Source organism: Brienomyrus brachyistius, chromosome 7, assembly GCF_023856365.1.
Source record: "Brienomyrus brachyistius isolate T26 chromosome 7, BBRACH_0.4, whole genome shotgun sequence".
Lineage (NCBI taxonomy): Eukaryota > Metazoa > Chordata > Actinopteri > Osteoglossiformes > Mormyridae > Brienomyrus > Brienomyrus brachyistius.
In genome coordinates, this window is record NC_064539.1 from 17291209 (window position 1) to 17314681 (window position 23473).

General features: G+C 42.5%; 1 protein-coding gene and 1 long non-coding RNA gene across 3 annotated transcripts; one reads left to right on the forward strand and one right to left on the reverse strand.

The window, feature by feature from the left end:
- Nucleotides 1-585: 585 nt before the first annotated feature.
- On the reverse strand, nucleotides 586-23273 carry LOC125746402 (prostaglandin G/H synthase 1-like). The gene is made up of 14 exons (XM_049020339.1): nucleotides 23058-23273; nucleotides 22869-22946; nucleotides 21559-21675; nucleotides 20036-20176; nucleotides 15573-15716; nucleotides 15085-15266; nucleotides 14319-14402; nucleotides 11189-11435; nucleotides 10641-10927; nucleotides 9359-9506; nucleotides 8553-8901; nucleotides 3761-3939; nucleotides 2795-2976; nucleotides 586-2715 (listed from the first exon to the last, which is right to left on the reverse strand). The coding sequence occupies exons 1-14, from the start codon at nucleotides 23062-23064 to the stop codon at nucleotides 2149-2151; spliced, it is 2712 nt and encodes a 903-aa protein (XP_048876296.1). The 5' UTR covers nucleotides 23065-23273; the 3' UTR covers nucleotides 586-2148.
- LOC125746047 (uncharacterized) lies at nucleotides 12476-12909 on the forward strand. 2 transcript variants are annotated; one of them, XR_007398833.1, is made up of 3 exons: nucleotides 12476-12524; nucleotides 12576-12694; nucleotides 12780-12909. It is a non-coding gene; the product is annotated as an uncharacterized LOC125746047 (long non-coding RNA). The 2 variants fall into 2 exon arrangements; XR_007398834.1 differs by having other exon boundaries at nucleotides 12746-12903.
- Nucleotides 23274-23473: the final 200 nt, after the last annotated feature.

Sequence of the window (23473 nt, forward strand, 5' to 3'; positions counted from 1 at the left end):
GCACAGGATTCCCGTCCATCACACGCATGCAGTCACACACCCTGCACTGCACAGGATTCCCGTCCATCACACACATGCAGTCACACACCCTGCACTGCACAGGATTCTCGTCCATCACACGCACATGCAGTCACACACCCTGCACTGCACAGGATTCCCGTCCATCACACACATGCAGTCACACACCCTTCACAGCTCAGGGATACAGTTTAGCTTTCACTGTGTTTCTTTGGACTGCAGGGATTAAGCTGCAGACCACCAGGAGAACCTGACTAGATACAGTGACCCAAACCGCCCAGAACTCGAGGCGTGAAGTGACAGTTCTACCCACTGAGCTGCACTACTCAAAACCTTAAAACTAAACCAGTGTGCATTATTGCTGTTATTCTTAGAATGCGCAAATTCTTAAAATGATTTTCTGAAATTATACAATCATGTTTCACTATATAGTAAAATAACACATGGTGAAAAACCTTAAATATGACTGCCGTTTAATAAAAACTGATACTCTGACGTGCTTCCAGATTAATAAAAGCTTATACTGTATGTGTAACACTACGGCTTGTAATGAAACTTGACAAAACGTTTGCAAACAAATTTAATACGATGTTAGACTGTGAACAGCAGCTTTTAGACACACAAAGAAAACATTACAGTATAAAAAGATGTACAAAATACAGGCCTTGCTTCTTGTATTTGCAGTTTGAGAATTCAAATTTACCAGACGCATAAAATGTATATAACTGAGAGTGTGATGTGCCTGCAGTTACCATGGAAAACAAAGACACCAAGAATTATGCCAACGTGTAAAAACAGCTACAGTGAACGTCAGTGTGAAGCAAGTCAATTCCTGTCCAGTAACAAATAGAATAGAACATCATTTCTTGCATTAAGAAGTGATGATTTGGTCCATCACTGAGACAGCCAAGGGGGCGTCATACATGCAAGCCTGGATTTTTAGCGGTTTCCCTTGGTAGTTAATTTGTGTTCACAGACCTTTTTCTAGCAATGATGCAACTGCTGGAAAGGACCGTCTAGATGTACACTAAAGCAGTGTTTCCCCACCTGCTCCTCAGGGATCTCCAGACGGTCCACATTTTTGCTCCCCCCCAGCTCCCTAGCAAAAAAGTGTAGTCTGGCAGGGAGTAAAAACATGAACCGTTCCACGAGGACCTGATGGGAAACCATGCTAAAGCCATGCAGAAGTTAAAGTGGAAACTCCACCCTCAGGCTGGAAACGACACTGCAACATAACATGCATGTTAACCTAACACAGGTTAGCCAATGTGCTGGTTTGTAGTTTGCGACAATAATATTTATGTGTGGTTTTTACAACTATTACTGGGGAGGGGCAGGGCATCTGTAGTTTCCAAAAATGTGTAAACAAGCTGCCTTTTGTTCCAAGAAACAGTAAATAGTTCCTTTAAACTTGGTTATGTGTAACGGTTTTGAAGTAATATGAAAGTGTTAGCTTAGCATAGGGTGCCCAGAGAAACGCAGAACGGTTTGATCCACCTCCTTTAGGTTAAATCCATGCCGCCCAGAACCTGCCTCACTCTGTGATTTTGGGCCTTTTCATTTTACAATAACTCCAGGCTACCAAAGGAAAGATCTGACATGTTTTCTGTACAGAACAGTAAGGCTGTTTGTGCATAGACTGTGAAGGAAGTCTTTGTTGTTCACCACTTGTAGGATGGCTGAATACATAAAATTGTCAGATAAGCCGCCTCAAGCAAAACGTTAATAACTAAATGCTAACTAAGACCAAACAAGATGTAAGAAAAAAATTGCTAACAGTGTAGAACATGGGGAGAAAAGATTCACAATAATTTACTATCCATTTATCCTTTAAACAGAAAAAAACAAAAAGACCAGGAATCATAACCCTTCTTGAATCTGCCCTATGGGTGAAGAATGGAACGACACAGCTTGACCTTTGACCCGGGACATTTAAATATTCATGCAGCACTGAGGTGCACATTTTAGTTTGACTAGGTCCTTCAAGGCAAAAGGGACAGATGCTTCTAGGGGCTGAGTCATGTGGTACATCAGAATAGGTGGTATTGGATGTTCTGAAGAGAACAGGGAGACATATCTATATTCTGGTGGGGCTTGCTAATGCAGGCATGCATGGGGGGGGGGGACAAGTTAGTCGATATCCAGGTCACTGTCATCCTCGTCACTCTGGGAGTGCTGAGCGACGGCAGCGTCGCGGATGGCTGTGGGGGTCATGGCCGCCTTGTCAGGCAGCAGCCCGTACTCCTGCAGCAGGGCCTCCACATCCACGGCAAAGAAGTCATCGCCCAGCTGGTCCGTGATGCGGACGAAGTTCCCGATGAGCTCGCCTCCCCGGTACACCAGCAAGGCGGGGAGGGCGTTCCCCGTGAAAAGCGCGCTGGCGCCCACGACGGAGCTGCGCGTGCGGCAGAACTTGACGAGCGGGTACTCCTGTGCCAGGCAGAGCATGCTGCCATCCATGGCTTCGCATCCGGGCACGTCTGCCTCGTAGATGTGGATCATCACCGGAGTGGCCTTTCCCTCCTTGTCCACGGCATCCAGGAACTCCTCCCCGCAGCTGAGCTCGGTCACGCGGCCGAAGCGTTTCCCACTGCACAGCTGACGCCTCATCTCGTCCATACGCTGTTTGCGGTACTGAGCCAGGAAGTCTTCATCGTCCACGTCCTCCCGGAGCTGGCTGTACTCCTGCAGGGTCATCTGGGGGGGAGGGCAGGAGTGCGCGTGAGACCGTGCAGGGCTGCCCCCCGAAGGACGCCCAGGCAGCACCGGACCTCACCTTGCCATTGATCTTCTCCTGGAGCTCCCTCTGCTTCTCCTTCTCACGCTCGTCATCCAGGTGTGAGCGGCACGTCATGGACAGCTTCTGAATAAGCAGCTCCATCTCCTTCTTCTGCTCCTGCCGTTGCTCCGTCTCCAGCTGCTTGTACTTCCTCCAGTCATTGATGACGCCTTTGGGCCCTTTGGTGGGACAAACGTACATGTACTAATTTGGCAGATGCTTTGTCCAAAGTCATGTAGGAGTCAGGCGAATGACACCATCATTACAAACATGCGGCTGTCAAGGAGTCAACTTTATACTCGGCTGGTTGGTTGAAACAAAACTGATTTCTGGACCTGAACTTCCCACCTCTGCTTCATGACCTTGTACCGGTTAAGCAATTACAGAAGGCTGGATAATTTACTTTGCATAAGGATTCTCTATGAATAAGATTAATTAATGGTAACACTTTACTTGTGGCCATCTTTTTAGTAATTTATAAACACATTTATAATGCCTTATAATACATTCATGAAGCATTATAAACATGGCTATACATATTTATAAAAGGCATAACATTATCGCCATGTTTATGATGGCATTATTATTTGTTTGTAAATATTAAAATCATGGCAAAGTGTTACCTAATTATTTAGCCTATAAGCAAATAAGGGTGAACTAGATTGGTTACATAACCAAGCCTGATACAGAATTGACTCGCTCAGGATAAGAGGCTGGAAGATGGAATAGTTGTCACTTCACGTTAGATAGTGGAAGTACTTGTGTTAGAGGATCTCACTGAAATGAGCCGTTTCGTACAGACAGACACAGCAGGCAGGCAGTGTGAGCTGTGATTATCCGGCAGGGGGGTGCTTACATGCCCTGCACGGCAGACGGGTGACAGCAGAGTGTTAGGAATCAGTGGGCTGTGTAATACACAGCAATAACGTAACACAGCAATGGCACAGGGAAAGAGGCGCTCACCTGTGTTGATAGCGCTGCCATCCTGCGTATACTCTGCCTCCAGCACTTCTGGGTTACGGATGTTCTTGTCCTCCGCAGCCTCATCCTCTTTGTCGCTGTCCTCGTCCTCACTGCTGCTGTAATAATACTGCAGCTTCTCCCCCAACAGTTTGTCATCCAGTGTCGTCATGGTAACCCACCTGCGGGAGCAACTATGAGTGCCAATGGGGGCTATTCTGAAAGGGTCAATCCCCATTTCTCCTCTCACATATCATGCATCAGCTACATGAAATGGCAAAGCAATGCACTTAGCTCTATAATAATCCCGTGTATTTGGCTCTATAATAATCCAATGCATTTAGCGCTGATAATCCGCCTGGAACGCTGCCCAGCGAAGGACCAGCAAATGTACTGGTACAGTCCCTCATAAAATGCATTCTTTCATGTAACTCAAATGACATTCATCTCGGAACACACGTGTGGCGCTATGCAGTGTCCCTAGTTATACACGTGGAGATACCTATGGATGCACACACAGGCTGATGAAAATGGCAGCAGCTCAAAGCTAAGAGCTCCCATCGGCTGCTTGTCGTGCATTTAGCGCAGTCAAACTCACTCCTCTAACAACACTGGCATAAAGCCACTAAAAAATATGGGTTACCAAATAATCCACCGAGACACCTTTTACGCATAACACATTTACCATCTATTATTACAGCCACCATTATCCGAATCAAATGTTCACGGGAGATTATATGAGCTCAGGACAGGAGCCATTACCCGGAAGGACGCTGCAGGCCGATCACTAGGTAAAAACACCCCGTCTCTCTTTAGTGCATCTGCAGGACTGCATTTCAAGCGGACACTATACTCTTATTCCCATTATGCGAATACATTCAGTTCGCGGAACTGACACCCGAACCGCCGGTTGCACATGAAGACGATCCGACTAGATTTTCTTGGATGTTACTAGTGGTGCCGATTAACGCGTTACCATCACATCCGATAACTACGCACTGTACTGGTGTTAATACTGACAGGCAGATAGATTTATTAGGTATAGCAGCTTTGTGTAACCAAACCACCAGCAACATAGTTGCTTATTCGGTACATAATTAACGTCTGAGTAATAGCAAAATAGAAAAATACTTGATACATCTATCGTGCTAACTGAACAGTAAAACTGTAAAATTCGGCAAATAAGTTTATATAGAATAGTAGTATAGCAAGCTGTAGTGGTACATAATCTGTTACGGTAGGTGACCAGTAACGGCTAGAAGTGGGATTAGATTATACGCAGTGACCATTTTAACCGTTTGCATAAACCAGTAGACAGAAACCTTCGATGAACCGAGCAGGCAAGCTAAAATACGCTAAATAAATGTTAATAAGTGTTAAGTCAATATCATAGCAGTGAGTACCTCGTTTCCTGGCTGCCAAAAAGACGTCAGATTACTCTCCTTTTCCGGATTGTTGGTTAGTAAACAGTGAACAGGCCGTGTCCGCCGTGGTTTCGCAATAAGCGTTAGCCAATTAAGACACAAAACTGTAAGATTGACAGGAGGATAAACCAATGAATGCAAGCATCCTGGAATATTTGCGGCGCATAAACTGTGCTATACCGCAATAGGCCCTGTGTGACGTACAAGCATATCCGGTACGGATAGTTGTCCCGCAGAAATCTCGGTTATTTTCAATGAAATTAAATTTTTTATTAAAATTAAAATTTTCATGGACTATTTAACCTTAGTATTGAGTTATTTTATGCTGAAAAAGTATCAGCCAAAGAGCGGTCATTTTAAGTTTAAAGGTATACTATCTTAATGACAATCTTTTATTTTGAAATACGCCAGTATCCTAATGGATCCAATTCAAGATTCAGGCTATTTATTGTCATATGGGCAGTATCAACACAATGAAATTCTTAGTTTGATGACATCTCCAGATGCTGAAAAAAAGGAAAACAAAACCAGAAAGCATAGCACAATAGATAAGGATATTAAATATAGAGTACATATCCACCAAAGGTAAAACTATTAAAGTAAAAAATATCTATGTAAAATATACGTGCGTATATATACAGAAATGTAAAACATAAATATGAATTAACGTGCGTAACGCAGTTAACAAACTGGTGTAGAAAATGGATGGATGGATGGATGGGTCGGTATTATGGAATCGCGGTATTTCCATTCGAAATAGACCAACCCCCGTTCGGCGGATTGTAAAATATGAATAATTCCTTCTTTATATTCAAGATATGTCGTACACGGTATAAAATTAAATCTCTTCAAATTCTAATAGTGCCCCCTGAGAATTTTGGCTTGTTTTACGCCCCTGAATTTAGCTGATTATAGTCTATTTTAAACTCACTTGTGTAAAAAGGATGAATTTGAAATGTATTTCAGGTTTAAGAACTCGAAAATGTTTTCCATTCATTTTCTAACCGCGTTAGAAGGACGGCAACTTAATCCTGCTGAAATATGTATTACCATTCATCCACTGGAGGGCAGGTGTGAAGTTACTATTATCTCCGCGATTAGCTCTATCATATTACTATACTTTGTATCTGCATATTACTATATCTTGTATCTGTATTCATGTATATAGTAATAGTGGGTCGTTGAGCCATGTTCTCATTAATTAGGCAGCAGAGGAAATTCCGGGTATAAGCACCAGATGGCGCTTATTGCACCCGTATCACTGAAACAACACGCGCTCTCACCCGTATCACTGCTCGTCGCCCCATTTACTATATTTATATAAGACAGAAATATATAAAGGCAAATATGATTCAGGAAGTGATCGAGATATGACCATAATCGACATAGTTAATAATGGTCTCAACCCAGACGGCGTCCTGAGGAAATTCCTGGAGAGACATGAATTAGAACACAGACACCCGCCGCCCGTAACAGGCAGCTAGGAAAAGTTCACTTTGCGATGTGAAATAGTTTTTAAATTTCATTTAAATATAAAATAAAATCCTTATTTTAATCACTTCTGTTTGTAATAAATGAACTTGTGTATCCTGTTTGTCTGGGTGAGCCTTAGATCCCCTGATTTTGGTGTGTGTGTGTGTGTATATATACATATAATTTTTTAAATTCATCTCAGAGGCAAAAAGATACTGATATACACAGCATGTAGTTAGAGTATGGAATAGTCTTCCTGTTAGTGTAGCACAAGCTAAAACCCTGGGTTCCTTTAAGAAGCTAGATAAGGTTTTAACAACTCTGAGCTATTAGCTGAATTCTTCCCAAGAGATCTTGATGGGCGGAATGGCCTCCTCTCGTTTGTAATTTTTTATGTTCCTATTTCTCATGTTCTAAACAGGAAAGGCCGGCAGAGCAGAGATTTTCTCATATTTCTGCACCCCAGGTTTATAAATACGTGGCATGTATTATATAATAAAAAAATGCAACAATGGGACAAGCATGGATATTCTGTTGATCAGAACAGCAGTAATTTCTAGAGACCCTGGTCTGTATTGACTTGAACAAAAATCCTTGTAACAAATTCAATGCAATGGACATTGGGGTGATTGAGTCCCACAACCTTGGATATCTTTGAACAGGAACTGAGCTGATTTCCGGCCACCTGCCATTTGACTGTGACAATGACTCATTGGTTGAGCATCCTAGGAGAGGCCTATGAGCGTTTTTGGTTTTTTTTCTGTAGATCTTCTCTCCTTGATGATGTAATTGTCTTTAATTCTGTAATTCTCTTGATGATGTAATGGTCACCACCCAAAATCTCTTAGATTTCCAGTGTGATGAACCCCTCATGAGGTACTTCACAAGTGCAGCCCACACAGCAATTCATACGTTTTTCTTCTTGCCCAGTTTTGTCTGCAATCTGTCTAAATTTTAGCAGACTATGCTACAACATAATTTTCAAAGAAGGCCTTGTATATTTCAGCAAAACCGTATTCTGTGATATTATAACAACATGGTTCCATAGTAGAAGATTCTGGGTGCTTGACTGGTCTGCCTGCAGTCCGGACCTGTCACCCGCTGAAAACATTTGGTGCATCATGAAACAGAAAATATGACAAAGGAAACCCTGAACTCTTGAAATCCTGTATCAGGCAAGAATGGGACAGCATTTCACTTTAAAAACTCCAGCAACTGGTCTCCTCAGTCCCCAAACATTTACACAGTGTTGTTAAAAGAAGAGATGATATAACACAGTGGTAAACATGCCCCTGTACCAACCCTTTGGGAACGTATTGCTGGCATCAAATTCAAATTGCCCATATTTTTGCCATAAAACAAAAATCTGTTTCAACATTTGATATGTGGTCTTTGTTCTGTTTTCACCTAAATTTGGGATTATATGATTTGTAAATCATTGCATTCTGTTTTTATTTACATTTTACACAGCATCCCAACGTTTTTAAAGACACAGTTGTAGCATATTAACTTAAATGGGTTCTTTTAACAACAACCACGTGACATGCAGAGTTCTGAAATGCTTCATGAATGTCACTTGTTTTAAATAGGAAAAAATGCTTTACAAATGTGGGACTTTCCTTAGTTATACGTTATAAGAATAAGGTGCTGCACATCAACTTGGCAGACATTGTATGTGGCAAGTGTCTAACCCATCCCTCAACTCACAATAAATTGTGCAGACTACAGATCAATTTAAGCTTGAAACTAGCTCTTTTAATAACAAGCACTAGTAAATCAGTAAACTAAACTAATAAGTAGAAAACTGATCTCTGAAGCCAAGCTTGTCCATTCAAAACAGTTTTATTAAAAAATATAAAAATGTGAAGTTACAGGATTTTTTCCCGATAAGCTATAACTCAGTCTGCTGCTTCGGTTCATTTTGCTGCTGGTCGTCATTAGCTGATGGAACGTGGAACGCTACATAAGGACACTTCTTGGTGTTGAGACAGACCAACTTCTCCAGACTGGCAGATTTCACAATGTCAAATCCCGTCTGCCCGCCAAAGGTGCTGGGCTTCCAGTATTCCGGGGAGCATATGGGGTTTCCCAAGAGCCCCTTCAAGGAGAACGGAGACCCCATCTCCACCATGCTCTGGCCAAATATTGTCCCAGGTCGCGTCTTCTCCAGCAGCAGAGCAGGGTAGAACTCCAGGGCGTCGATGTCGCCATAGAGTTCCTCCAGCTCCCGAGACATAATCTTCTCACCTGCCAAACAGGAGCAGTCAGGAACACAGAATGAAAAGGACATTCCTGAGGAGAAACCCCCACTGTGTCAGTTATTGCAAAGTGCTAGTGCTAAGCCAAAGGCCATGGGACTATTTAACAGCAACAGGGTAGCAAAACACTTTTGATTAATTATTCCTGTCATCTTCAGCTCTGGAGAAGGAACAACTGCCTAATGCAACTGGGAAAGGAACATTTTACTGAACGGAAACAGTGATGGCACAACATCCAATTTCCACGTATTATCGCAAACAAGAAGGTTTCCTGCCAAGTCCATACTACTGTGGTTTCTTCACACCCATGTAGAAAACAGTAATTTATGTACAAGCACATAGTTTATAAGGATTGACTGAGGATGTCACAATCAAGTTGGATCCGTCTTCAGCTGGAGCAGACTTCTTCCACTACAGTCTAAAGGTTCTCCCATGTGATCTCTTACCAGTAAACTCCTCGAAAGATGTGTATGGCTTCAGCTTGAACCTCTTCCTATACTGGTTGAAGGACTGGAAACGTAAGTGTCTGGACTCTTTAATGGTGCTCACAGCCACCTTGGCCGTCACCTGATGGATATTGTGACCACCACCTATCTGCAACACATGGCGTAGAGAGCAACACTGCTGAGGTTTACTGGAATTCAGCTCAAAGGTGTCAACAGGGGGCAATGAAGAGTTTAGAGAGCACAGCTGCCTACATCTGTCAGGTCTGACAGAGTCAAACATCTGTACTTGTAATCACACACAAGAGGAACATCACCATTGCAGAGATGCTTACAGCATTAGGTGTTAAAGTCCTTGCTCTGACCCTCAAGACCAAATAAATTTCCAGACTATCGGAAATGTTGCAATGCCTTCGGTATGCTAGCAATTTGTAGTCACTAAGTATATTTATCTTCTTTAATGCTTTGGAACATTGAATAACCAGTTCTGATGCCATTGTAATACACAATTACAAAAAGTATTTTATGTACAGTAGTAAGAGTCCCATTTAGACTAGCAGTCAAAGGCAAGGGCAGAGGCGAATGCAAAAGGGGTTTTATTATACAAGACTACAAGCAGGATAAAAGGAGCCACGAGGGGTCAAAATGGGGTAGGGAAGATCAGGACAGAACACAGAACACACCAGGCAGCACATGCAGGCAGCAACAGCAATGACTGGACTGTGGAGCTCGAGACAGGGAGGCACTAAATACTTCGCTGATTATCTTCATCTGTGCCTTCTGAATATCAAGAAAAAGATACACTAAACCCTTTCCTTTGCTTGGAATACTTGTTTAGATACACAAGAATGAGCAACATTTCTGAATGAATTTTGCATGCGATGGGAGTCAGGTATCTGTCTACTCTGTGCATCTGATAATGTGAGAAGCTGAATGAATACGCTGGAATATTTTCTGGGTGGTAGGAAGGTTAATCTTTTACTACCAACATCTATACAACGGCATGCTTTTATCAGGACTGATAAGGATTCTGTGCTTTGAAAATATTTAAATCAATCATATTTACAGGTTAATAAACTGTTAATCTGTCCCAAAACTGATGGCTGACCAGTGAATACAGCCTGGGCTAATCATTCTACATAACCGCTCATCCCATGCAGGGCCATGGCATAGGAGGAAGAGCAGGGTGGGTAGCAGGACACACCCCAGTTGGGATGCCATCCAATCACATTACAGGAATGGCACACCCATAGACATAAATCGCCTGTGAGTGGCTGAACCTCACCTGGCCAGCACGCTGCTTCGAAAATGCCTCCACCAGCTTCTCCAGACCGTAGTATGTGATAATGGAGGTGTTGAAGAGGAACTGCTGGTAAGGAATTTCATCTCCGTTGATATGGAAACTATCCGGCATTAATGGGTGCCAATGGTACAGCTGAGAGAACTCTATGGAGACGCGATTCCCGTACTGGAACGGGGTACCGAAAATTAGGGTCGGGTCAAACTTCAGCTTTAGCAGGTAGCCACTGAGGTGCTGGACATATTCCTCAATCACGATCTTGATGGTCTCACCTGGACAAAAGAAGACACTGCCAGGAGTCATGAGAGGTGAGAAGCTTATCCCAAGAAGCACTGGGCACAAGGCAGTGGAGTAGCATGGATGGAGGGTTAGACCATCACAGGGCACATATACATGTGTCACACCCACACACACCCACACACACACACACACACACACACACACAAAATGTCCATCCTCCACAGCAGATTCTCTGGCACTTATGCAGTTAGCCACTCTGGCCACATGCACGGCTTCCTGCAGGTAGCGCTCACCGATGATGATAAGACGTGCGGTCTGGAAGAGCTGCTCATCACCCCAGGTGGGGTGCTCGGCCTTCAGGATGTCGCAGATGCGGTTGTGCTCTCGCAGCCAGAGCGTGGCGTACATGGTCAGTCCTGGGAGAAGGCCGAACACCTCCTGGCCAATGGCCAGCCTCTGCTTGGCGGGGACGTTCTCTGGGTAGCTCATCTTCGCGGGGGCCTGAGCCACCGTCGGAAGGTACATCTCACCATGAATCATCTGTCAATGAGCATTAACCGGGTGATCAATCATTCCACCAGTTAGAAAGGGATAGGGAACCTCAACTTTTGCGTTTTTCCACTGCCACCATGAACTGAGCCGTACCCAACCCGTACCGCAAAGAGATGATTTCCATTGTAAGACGCCACACCCGTGTTGATATGGACCTGCTTACTAGCAGGGCCTGCCTACTGAACTGAGCATCACCATCAGATTGGTAGAGATACCGGTGATCTGCATCGATATGCATGGATTATCTGAAGGAAAAAAGCATATTCTATGTACATATATTATTCATTATTTATAGCTTTGCACGTTGTGATGTATTGGTGCATTCCCAATAACTCTGAACTTGAAAATTTCCATCCTCCTTCTAGGTACTATAGAATGGCTGAACGGAACGCATTAGTGATGCAAATTTATGCAAGCGAATGCTAATTCCGCTGTCGGAATGTACTAGGAGAAATTAGCACACAGTAAATCAGGATGTATACTGCGTGAACAGTGAAAAAAAAGCCTCTCTTCGGTTTTAAGTCACTGTACAAACCAGTAACGCCTTTATTAATAATACGTGATATTTTATTGCTCCCCTCGGGGGGGCATTCTCATTGCACCTCTTCCTCCAACTTGCTCTTTGCAGGTGACAGCAAGCCAGATGCCACCTGTTGCAGCACCCAGGGAGCTGGGGGACGGGGTTAGGGCCTTGCTCCAGCACCCACAGGCGCACCAAAGCCAGGTTTGAACTAGCAACTTTCAGATCACAGGCATGGAGGCTTAGCCCACTGAGCCACACGCTGCCCAAGCAAACCCTTCTGCAGTGGAAACCCGAAGCAAGCAGGAACCGCACTGTAACTAATGCAGTGTGGCTCGGGTTTGGCTCGGGTTTGGCTCGGTTCCTGTATGCCAGAGGAAAAACACCATTTGTAAACAACAGAAGACAGGACATGACTAATTCCCCTGGGCAGATACTCCTTTATACCAAAGTCCCTGTATTACAGTCTGGTCAATAAATAAATAACAAAGTTATTTAGGGACATGGTGGGCACAGGGACATGGTGGGCACAGGGACAAGGAGGGCACAGGGACATGGTGGGCACAGGGACAAGGAGGGCACAGGGACATGGAGGGCACAGGGACAAGGAGGGCACAGGGACAAGGAGGGCACTGGGACATGGAGGGCACAGGGACATGGTGGGCACAGGGACATGGAGGGCACAGGGACATGGAGGGCACAGGGACAAGGAGGGCACAGGGACATGGTGGACACAGGGACATGGTGGGCACAGGGACAATGAGGGCACAGGGACAAGGAGGGCACAGGGACATGGAGGGCACAGGGACAAGGAGGGCACTCCACTCCATCCCCCTGCTGGTCTGCGATCACATTGTGCTTAACGATCCAAGCATGCTTTTGTTATCAGCGTGCGACTTCTTGTGTTGAAGGTGATATAGGAAGATAAGTGCTATCTCACAGGAGAATGGAGTTCATGATCAATGTCCTGATTTGTGGCTTCTCTGAAGCCATTTTGGGAGTGATGACACACGGCCCTCATAGATTTAATGAGGATGCAACACAGTGATTTTCATTTAATCTGCCTGCACGTATAAGTAGATATCCTGTAGTTTACAAAATATCTCAGTTTTTTCATGTCACATCCTGCTGTTCCTGGATATTCTCATCAGCCCAAATTTCCAGGAAACACTGCACCTGTACCATGGACCAAAGTAATCCCATCACCACCATATTTGTTAAATATCTGTCGCTGCTCAATCTGTACAGCCTGCCCTATTCGTTCCTTCGGTGTCCTGTTCACAGATAGTGTACGGGTGCATGTGTGTGCCAATCACGTCAATGATGTCAAGTTTGTGTCCTGTGCTTGAGCATGATACAGAGAGATCACACTAAAACTGGATGTTAGGGGTCAAACATGCTCGTGCTCAGTTCGGGTCTAGTCTAGTACGGATCTAGATCTACACCTAGTGTGAGTACACCCTTAATTTATGAGCAGGCTATGGTCAGACAAGAGGAAGAAGAACAATATGACTGTACAGCTGGCATAGAGCAGCTCCAGGGTCCTCCTCTCCCATGTCTTACACTTTACATATGGTATGAAATTGCCCGGTGTATCACAGCCAGAGGTCTTATTAACGTAGATATGTGAATGTGCTGGGGTGAAGTGCTAAAAATGCTCAAAAGACCAGTGCATGACCTCACATCCGCTTCTGCTGACAGTGGGAAGTAAACAACGGTGAGTATGTGAGAGAACCCCACACGACAAAGTCTGCCTATCAGCCTGTTGTTTCCTTTATCTGCTTATCCGTCTGCATCCATCCATCCATCCATCCATGCATCCATCCATACCAACCCAGTACAGGGTAACAAGGGATTGATGAATCAACAACTGCATAGTATCCAACAAAAAAATGTTCAAGTACCACTTTCTCCCATGCAATGACTCTCAATCAGTTCCTAATTAAATGAAGAGCTCTCTACACGGACATATACAGTAGATCTTGGGGATCTGAGCCGAGGATTAGAAAGTGAAGCATTAGCAATTCATGGGAAGCAGAATATGAACAGAGTGGACAGATAATGCCCTCTAGACCTCCAATAAAAGCGGGGCTACCACCTAGTAATCTTTTTGTAAAAAAGGGCCACACAGTGCATGTAATACTCTTTACTTTGAATATGTAGGACGGCATTTGCGAAAAGCTCCTTGCAGGGTGGTGTGTCCCTTTAAGAGAGGTGAGTTTCACTTCAGGGGACAGGACTGCTCGATTACTCCCTCTAGATTTATTTTTACCTTTTGCCAATTCAAAGTCACAGCTAGGGAACAGAATATTCCAGATGTGTTCAAACTTGCTTGCCAGCAGGTCTCCTACCTGGTATTTCAGTTTCCCATCTTTGTGAAGACGGAGTCTGAGCTGGCGAGCCAGATTATCACCATAAATATGCCCGGCGTCCACCTGGTGAAGGTACACACAAATTACAAAACATGGCTAGGTTACATACGGGTAAGTTATGTGATCAACTGAATGAGAAGCTGGCTTATCAAACAGTGATGAAGGATTAGGGTAAACAGGAAGGTGAAGACACTCCTTTCCTTTGAATTCAAAATGTATTATAATACATTTCATTTTCTGGCATTTTAATAATAATTTATTCATATTCATACTTTATGCTACTTGATATTTGATATGCAGCTTTTCAGTACTAATCCCTATGACCTATGACAAGCCATATTCCATCAACAAAAGTGTGACAATTTTTAGATTACACTAACAAATTGATTTCTTAATTGACAGACTTTGGAGGATGCTATCATATGTCCAACAACAAGTGGGACATTCTAGTTCTGAAATAAGAACGTTATATATGGATTTTTGTGAGCCAGAGAAGCATGGTGGTATTTTAATCAGTGGTATTTTAATAGCTTCAGCAGCAGCAGATCCCTGTAAAATTGTTGTTTCCTAATCCAGTCCATGGGGACCCAAAGACAGTCCACGTTTTTGCTCCCTCCCAGCTCCCAGCAGCAAAAATGTGGACTGTCTGGCAGGGAGAAAAAATGTGGCATGTCTCTGGGTCCCTGAGGACTGGGTTGGGAAGCACAGCTGTAAAAGACCACCCCACCCTCCCTTGCAGACATACTCCATGTCCCAGGGCCTTGGTGAAGCCCAGTCCCACACGGTTGTGGGTCTTGAAAAACTGATGGGTGAAGTGCTGGGCAAAGAAAGCAAACATCAGGTTGGTTCCCTGTGGATCTGGTCTGAACTTCTTCCTCAGTAGAAACTTCTCCACCAGAACCTCAGGATCTGGAAGTGCTGCTTTTCCTGTGAAAAAAATGAAAAAAAAAAAAACAACAACAAGATTTAATTGCTGGCAAGAGATTTTGGACTTTGGAGTTTTACAATGTCACAGCTGCAAACTGTTACAGTGAAAAACAAACTTTGACATTTGTTTATACGTTTAAGACTATCTTATTCTTATTTCTAAATTATGATTATCTTTATTCTTAATTATTAATATGGCTTCTGCCATTAGAATACTAAAACGAGTCATTTAAGATATTTAACTACCAGACTAACAAGTCTGTTGTAAGAGAACAATAACACCCCCTCTCCCCAGTCAGGACTGACCTTTGACCCCCATGGGTGTTGGACAATCCTCAGGCACTGGAGGCAGGATTCTAGTGTAGTAAGTGGCATTGGAATATGACTCCCAGTTCAAGTAATCATACTTAGAGTTGTAGGTTGGGGGGCTGGGGATCAAACTGGACCTTACTGGGGCAAAAAGAGAAAGATAAACAGTCAATGGATTTGCTCTCCGACGTGTGTGTTAATAATGAGATGTGCGGTGACTGAATTAGGGCAGGTGAAGTCACGCGGGGGGGGGGCACGCACACACACAAAATGCTCATACTTGCTGGAGTGCAGACGGGCAGGGCTGTGAATTTTGTAGCTGCCTGCTGTACAAGTCAAACAGCTTCCAAGTGTCTGGAAGCAATCATCAAACGTGGTCACCTGATCCACCCTCGGAGGCTGCCCCCCCCCATTCACTTTTTAGCCCCCAGCTGTGTTCTGAGAAATCTCCTCGCTCCGGTGAATAGCTGATTTTATCTAGCCTGACTTCAAGGAACAAACTACAAACAATCATTCTTACATATAAAGATATTTCTTACAGTGCCTTTCGAATTTGTTCGTTCCCTCACGTGCTCTTCTTCTGCATTCAATACCAGCAGCTAAGCTACTTGTAGGTCTATGATTCAATTCAGAAATAGTCAGAAATCACTCATTCTGGGTTGCAAATCACAATGTCATAAACCATGAGGCTGCAAGTTAATTTAGTAACTATCCAAAGAAACTTTCTCAAAATTCCTGGTGGCTTCCTTTCCCTACCTAACGTTAGTAGACTATGGTACTTTATAGCGTGGTGTGTAAAAAAATCATATACTTCCATCATTTCCATGTGTGTTAATTGTGCTCGTAGGACAAAGTAAAGCAACTTAATATTATTAAGAGTTATTGGTGACCTTGAAAATGATTCCACTTTTTAGAGGGTAATGAAAAAAAACGTTTATTTACGTCAAAGTTCTTAAGAAACAAGATGACATGGTGTGCTTGAAATCAAGTTAAAGTCTTCAGAATTACCACTAAGAGACTTTAATTGCGTGCAACAGTCATGGCGGTTTTTAAACAGGTCCTTGGGGTGATGTGTAAGTGGCATGCAGTTATGGACTTTCTATTTTCCTTCAGAGATATTGGCTTTCCAAACTACAAAAAAGGACCACTACAGAATCAAGATAAAATAGCTGAAATCTGCTCAAATTAGATAGTATCTTTGAATTACTTTAATGCACAGATATGACTTCCTGCTCTCGTGGAATTGAAGCAATTTAGAAGCTGCAGGACATGAAAATGTGTCCAACAAAAAAGTAGAGTCAGGGAGACTATGAATGTGGTTAATGAAGGTAATTGCAAGGAATAAAATGGGGCTGTGAAAGATTTTGAATCTAGGTGGGTTACAACATGAAATACACAGGACGGGTGCTAATGCAATCCAGCACCCCGCTCCCCAGCACCCCCCAAAAGATTAGCTTCCTGATAGTCTGGCAAATAAGTCACTTTGCATGCTTTTCCAAGAACACGGATCAACTGATGAGAACTTGCAGTGAGAATGTGTGAATAGCTGGCACTCACTTTCCCAAAAAGGCACGAAGCTTCAACCAAATGTGCTTGCAGCAAATTCTGAGTTCAAGGGTTAGGACACTTACCTTGTGTATTATATTTAATCCCTGTCTGTAATTGTTCATTCCCTATTGTCACGTCTCTAACAGTAGCAAGTGGGGTATAAATTTCCCCTGGCCTTGGTCATGTGGCTATAAAGACTCAGACTCTGATGTGACGTAAAATTCATGCTGCCGATTCACTATGAATATCGGCACTGTGAAGTCAAGTATCACAGAGAGAGAAATTTGAAAACATTATTTGGTAACACTTCACTTGAGGGGGCACAAGTAATTTAGTAACTCAATTACTACTCAAGAACAAATCATGAACAAATATAGTAACCGCATGAAACACATAAACTCATAATTGATTAATGATGAGCAAACATGGGATCAGTACATAACATTTAGTTTCTGGTTAATTAATATATTAAGATTATACTGCTACATTATAATCTGTAGTTTGCTATCCTATGAGGAACAAGACCAGTCATAAAAACTAATGTTGATGCCTGAAAATGTCATAATTTTTCTGACCATACCCCTAGCCTCAGTTCACAAACCCTAATTTGGGGCCTTAGGGTGATACATCAGGTTGTTGGACAGTAGAATATATGCTACTAAAGTGTGATAATCTGTGGTTTCCTATCCTACAGGGGAGAAGAACTGTCATAAAAACACATTTTGATGTCTGAAAACGCCATAGTTTTTCTAGCCCTAACCCTAGCCTCAGTTTACTAACCCTAACCCTAATTTGGGGCCTTAGGGTGAAACAATTCCATATTGATGCCTGTGGATTTAGAGTGGGATGTGATAAAAGTTCCTGTAGGTGTAATGGCCAGGTGTCCCAATACTTTTGTCCATATAACGTAAATCGGTATTCATTATAGATGAAAATTGCTTGCTTCTTAGATTGCACAAAATTGCACTGACAGTTTAGTGCAGCCTGTCATGGCATGAAACAGTCACATATCAAATTACTAACTATGCAAGAAAGCTTTAATTTCATTCAAGTATTCTTCTGTACAGGCAGAAGACTTCTTGAAGTCAACCTGCTTCTCACGCTGGAGAATCTGGCTTGTCTTCACTGCAGAGAACGACCAAAAGAACAATATGACTGAATATGAAAGAACAATATGTCGGTGCCTTAGGGCGAAGGCTGCATAGGAGTGGGACGAGGAACAGCGACTGTCCCACCCTAGGAATAGAAACCCTCCCTCCCAGTATGAGTTCCATCGAGAGCAACAGTTTATCCCCTGCTACCGAGGACTCATTAACAGCCACTGATTGTGTACATTTTATATCCCGTCTAACAAACCTGTTGCTATACTACATCGCACTATGCACATTATCTGTACCTAGTACATCATTTTATTTCATTTTATATATATAAATATATATATATAATATATATATAAAATTTATTAAGTTGGTTGTATGCAAGTGAAACAGAATGTAATGCTGTGATCTATCTGAATATGGGCTCCTCTGAGTTCCTAGTTGGAAATTTCAACTTGAATGCCTCCTGAAGTCAGAGTTCTGACTAAGGAACTCAAAGTAACCTCTGCAACCCAGAATTCGAGATGACTGTGCCCTTCATCAACAGAAGTTAAAGCTGTAGTTTTATGCTGTGCATTAGCACATACTTCTTATTTGCGGCCATTAAATTGGTTGTTCACGTAATACTGTCCATCCGCTATCTCTGGACATGTTCTTATGCTGTTTACTGTGCAAAATACCACATAATGTGATCTTATCAACTGATATTGCTAACAACGGCTAACAATGAACCTGGTTGGCAATGGTATTGATAAATGGGTTTGTTGTACTACAACGCGGTTAACCCGGGGGTGACGTCAGTACCACCTCCAGCTTCCGACCTCCAAAGTAATTGGAAATCAGCATTCAGCTGTTCTATATTACTTTCTAATTCTAAGTTATTGGGAATGCATAAATACATTGTGACGTGTAATACTACTACTACTACTACTACTACTACTACTACTACTACTAATAATAATAATAATATAGAATATATGCTTTTTCTTCAGATAATCCATGGACAGAACATCGGTATCTCTATGCATTTTTACTAATCAGATTGTGGTGACACAATCAGCCCGGTTTTGTCATGCTTTCTGCCCTGCTGGTAAGCAGCGTCCTGCCAGTGCATGTATGGCTTGGGTACACCTCACATAATTTACAATGGAAAACTGCCAGTTTGCGGTTATGCTCAGGTACAGCTCAGTGGAAAAGCACCATTTGAGTCTTCATCTAGAGGGCTCCTGGGTGCAAATTTTAATAAAGGATACCTGATTCAACCATCTCCTCGCCAGAAGTGAGTTTTCTTCCGCAATTTTCTTGATTGTCCTTGTTTTACATGACACCTCAAAGTAAATTCCTCGTATGTAAAAGTACTTGGTGGTGAATAAACGATTCTGATTTCAGTCTTCGGAGACGAGTACTGCGGAGGACAAATGCTGGAGGAAGCAGTAGAATGAGCCCAGATACAGACATCGTCCCACCAATGCCTGAAATTCTCATACTTCTGCAATTTAGCAGGCTGACAGCACAGCAGGGCTCGTGACTGGCCAGCTAAAAATGTACGTCATATCCAAACACAAGTAAGTTTTCAAGAAAACTAATAGTAGGCATTGATTCCTTCCCACCTACTAGCTCCCCCTAAATTCATTCCCATGCTCTCAAGTCAACAGCAAGATGGTTAGAGACTTAGATTTTCGAAACAATGGTTTCCTGCTATCAATCACTCTTTGATGCTAGTTTCCTGAAGCACGGCAGCTGATTTGCATAATGTACAGTGACTGCTGATGCCAACATTCATAACTTCATGAGACCAAGCCGCAGGCTTCTGACCTTGGAGGACCAAGCGTATCAGCATGTTACGGAGGAATGTCTGGTTGATCATGTCCCACAGCCACTTGAAATGGGTGAGGATGTAGTGCAGTACATCAGGGCTGGGTTTCAGCAGCTGCTGAACTCTGGACCAGAACTCTGCTGTAAACGACACACATTTCACATGTCAAGCTGGATATTCATCCACAATGCCTTCCTGAATAAAAACCAGTATTAAGAGGGCAATGAAAATCTGTACAATATGTATAAACGCTAAATACCACTATTCACTACTTTTTAATATTTTTCACTAGTTATTGCTGTTGGTTAAATGGTAAAATTAACTAGACTTAAAAACATTGTAGGACGACGTTACAGACTTCAGAGGAAAAGGGAAATATTTCAAAACTGATCTAAACAAGGAATTAAATGTCAATGAAAAGAACTAAAAAAACAAAATAGGAAAGAAAATCCTACCATTATAATCCAAATGGCATCTTATGCATAAAAATGAATTAAGTAAATATTTTCCACACGGTGTGTCTGTACACACACACATTTGTATCCACGTCTTTGTGGGGACCATTCATTCATTTCTATGGGAAAACCTCTAATCCCAAGTATGACACCCTTAACCCCCACCCAGTTCTAACATTAACCATAAGTAACCAAACAAAATACATGATTTTTGGCTTTATAGTTTTTTGATTCCAGTCACAGATTTTGATAAAACTGAATTTCCCCTTGTGGAAACAGAAAAAATGGGCCCCACAACGTCAGAATAACAGGTTTCATCACATAACCCAAACCCACTGTTACTGCAATGCAACAGGATTTAACTCAACCCCAAATAAGACTGAAAACACCTGAGAATTCAGCTACTATAACTGTGGTAGTGTTTTCCCAGCAGTGTTCCAATACAGCCAGTGAACAATAATATACTCCATACACGTCTTAGCGAGAATGGGGTAAAAACATACTGAAAGCTGTAAGAATATTAAGTAATAAGCAGGAGGAGATGTTACGGGTATCATAATGGCTTCCCACAATTAGCAACTGCAATTAATAATAAAAATTATTTTAAAAACTTTCACTTTTCATTCCTGCCACCTGCACCCGCTTTGCTTTCTTCAGGATTCACTGGAGTGTAATCGCAGTGAACCGCTAAATTTGGTCATATATAGTTGCAAACTGGGGAACATTTATTTCCTGTTGATAAAGCAGAAGAACCGCATAACGGGATGGCAGTCCACTGCGGGGGCATAATTCCATTTGGAGTGAAAATGCTGAAACCAATAGTAAGCGAATTATCTTCAATATACCAGTCTAGTCTGCTTAAAGGCTCGGTATAACAGAAAGATTAAACTCTAATAAAATCTAAAATTGCAATTCAACTAGCTCTTCATACATTTAAATCTTCCAGGGCATTATGGGAAATGTCTGTGACAGTTACGACATATGATTCTGGAGGGGGCAAACTGAACCAATAAAAAAGCATATGAATGAATGAATGAATGAATGAATGAATGAATGAGTTTACTTACGAATAGTGCAATTTTCTCCATAGTAACCAGTGCGAGTACAGTCACATTCGTATCTGTCTATGCCAAACCTCACACACACACCCCAGTTCTGGCAAGGGAAATGACAACAGGGATTGGCTGCAAGAAAACATACACATTCAGGACTGTTAGTTCACTAAAAATGTGAATTCCACTCATTTGAATGCCTGTTATCCTATACATGGTCACACATGGACATGGATTATAGGCACAAGGCCAGAGTACAACCTGGATGAAATGCCACACATACACACATACAAACACACACTATGGGCAATTCAGAGACGCCAGCCCGTCACAGGGCACCATACTGGCAAACCCACATAACAGAGAGAGGACATGCTCTCTGAACTTTTCTTTCACCATATTCAAAGACCATCACATACCTCAGTCTTAGACAACAGAAAAGCTATTTAATTGATCTAACATTTGACATTACGTTTTATTTAGCAGGTACAGCACATTGGCAATAAAGCACGTTACAAACATACAGTTGTCATGCAACCAATCAGGCGTAAGTGCAGATGGGCTGAGCTTCCAATGAATGACTAGTTACAAGTGTAGGCCGTTATTGGAGGAAGAAGGATACAACACCTAAAAAATATACAATTAAAGGCATCATACAATAGAAACGAAATCGCGAATGGCATTAAAACGTCCCCCACCCCCACCGCAGGGGCAGTTAAACGTGACCCACAACCTGGTCCTGTCCATGATCAGACATGTTCATTACATCACCGAAATACCACTGATGCAGAGGAAGGAGATGGCGCCCAATGAGCGCAAAAATGCTCGTATTTTTCAATGGAACTGTAAGAGTGAAACAAGGACAGAAAGACTGCTTATAATACTCCTCAGTCTCGTTAACTTGAACAAATAATAACTGCAACTTTTGTTAACGTATAGGCAACTCATAAGTGACCGTCCTGGAAACCACAAATTCACATCGCTCGCGCATGAGACACCGTGCTACTTGTATATGGCCAGTCAAAGGCAGACATATTTCTGAAGTATTGATTTGAATTATTTCTCTAGACCTGCTTTATAATACTGGGTCCCAGCACAAGAAGAAGTTTGTCTCTGAACTGAGGTGTGAGGTACTTCGTCCCATTCAGACATTTTTGTCCCCTTTTTCTTCGCACTATTTTAAGGAATAACTTCAAATAATTTAAGATAAAATACGCACAAGCCCTTGGCAACTGAACGTAAGATTAATATTGTTAATGAACATCAGATCATGAACTGCTGTTATTCAAATAATCAATCGCAGCATTGGTTGACTTTGCACTTACTTGATTTAGTATCTTGTCCTTGGCAAAAAAATCCTCGCACCAGAAGAAAAACAGCACATATCGATGCAGGACTGGGAACTGTTCAAGCACATTTCACGTTATACACGTTTTAGCATTTGAATCTATTTAACTTAAAACTAAATCAAGAAGAAAAATCTTAGGTACGTGCCGAGTTCCAGGGTTACTCACCTCTCATTATACGACAAAGCTTTTACAAATAATGAAGTAAAGCACGCACAGCACATCCACAAATACTGCTGTTGATTTTTTATGAAAATTACCTAAAAGACAAAAATGTGCCGCAACCAGATAAAGCGCTTCCACAGCACGTAAATCCTGTAATCTAAAGGTCTGAGGCTCGCATACCTTCCCCCACCCCCATGCCCTCTGCCTATCGAATTTAAGGTGTGATACCGTATCATTGACGCAGAACTTTGTGTAGCGCTTCCAACATTGGTTGCTATGATAAAACGAGACACTGTTCGACAACTCGAAGAATGACGAATAGTCGATTGATTTGAACGACCAAATTTTGTCTGTCAAACTTAAGATGTAGTGTTTTTGCGTTTATTCTAGACGTGTAAAAACACGTGTAAAGCTCATGA

What these genes read in the sequence shown, in the direction of transcription:
- LOC125746402 (XM_049020339.1), bottom strand. An exon ending in GATACGCTTGGTCCTCCAAG is followed by an intron (nt 15,717 to 20,035) that starts GTCAGAAGCCTG and finishes TTTTTGCCCCAG; the next exon opens with TAAGGTCCAGTTTGATCCCC. An exon ending in ATCTTTCGAGGAGTTTACTG is followed by an intron (nt 8,902 to 9,358) that starts GTAAGAGATCAC and finishes CCTGTTTGGCAG; the next exon opens with GTGAGAAGATTATGTCTCGG.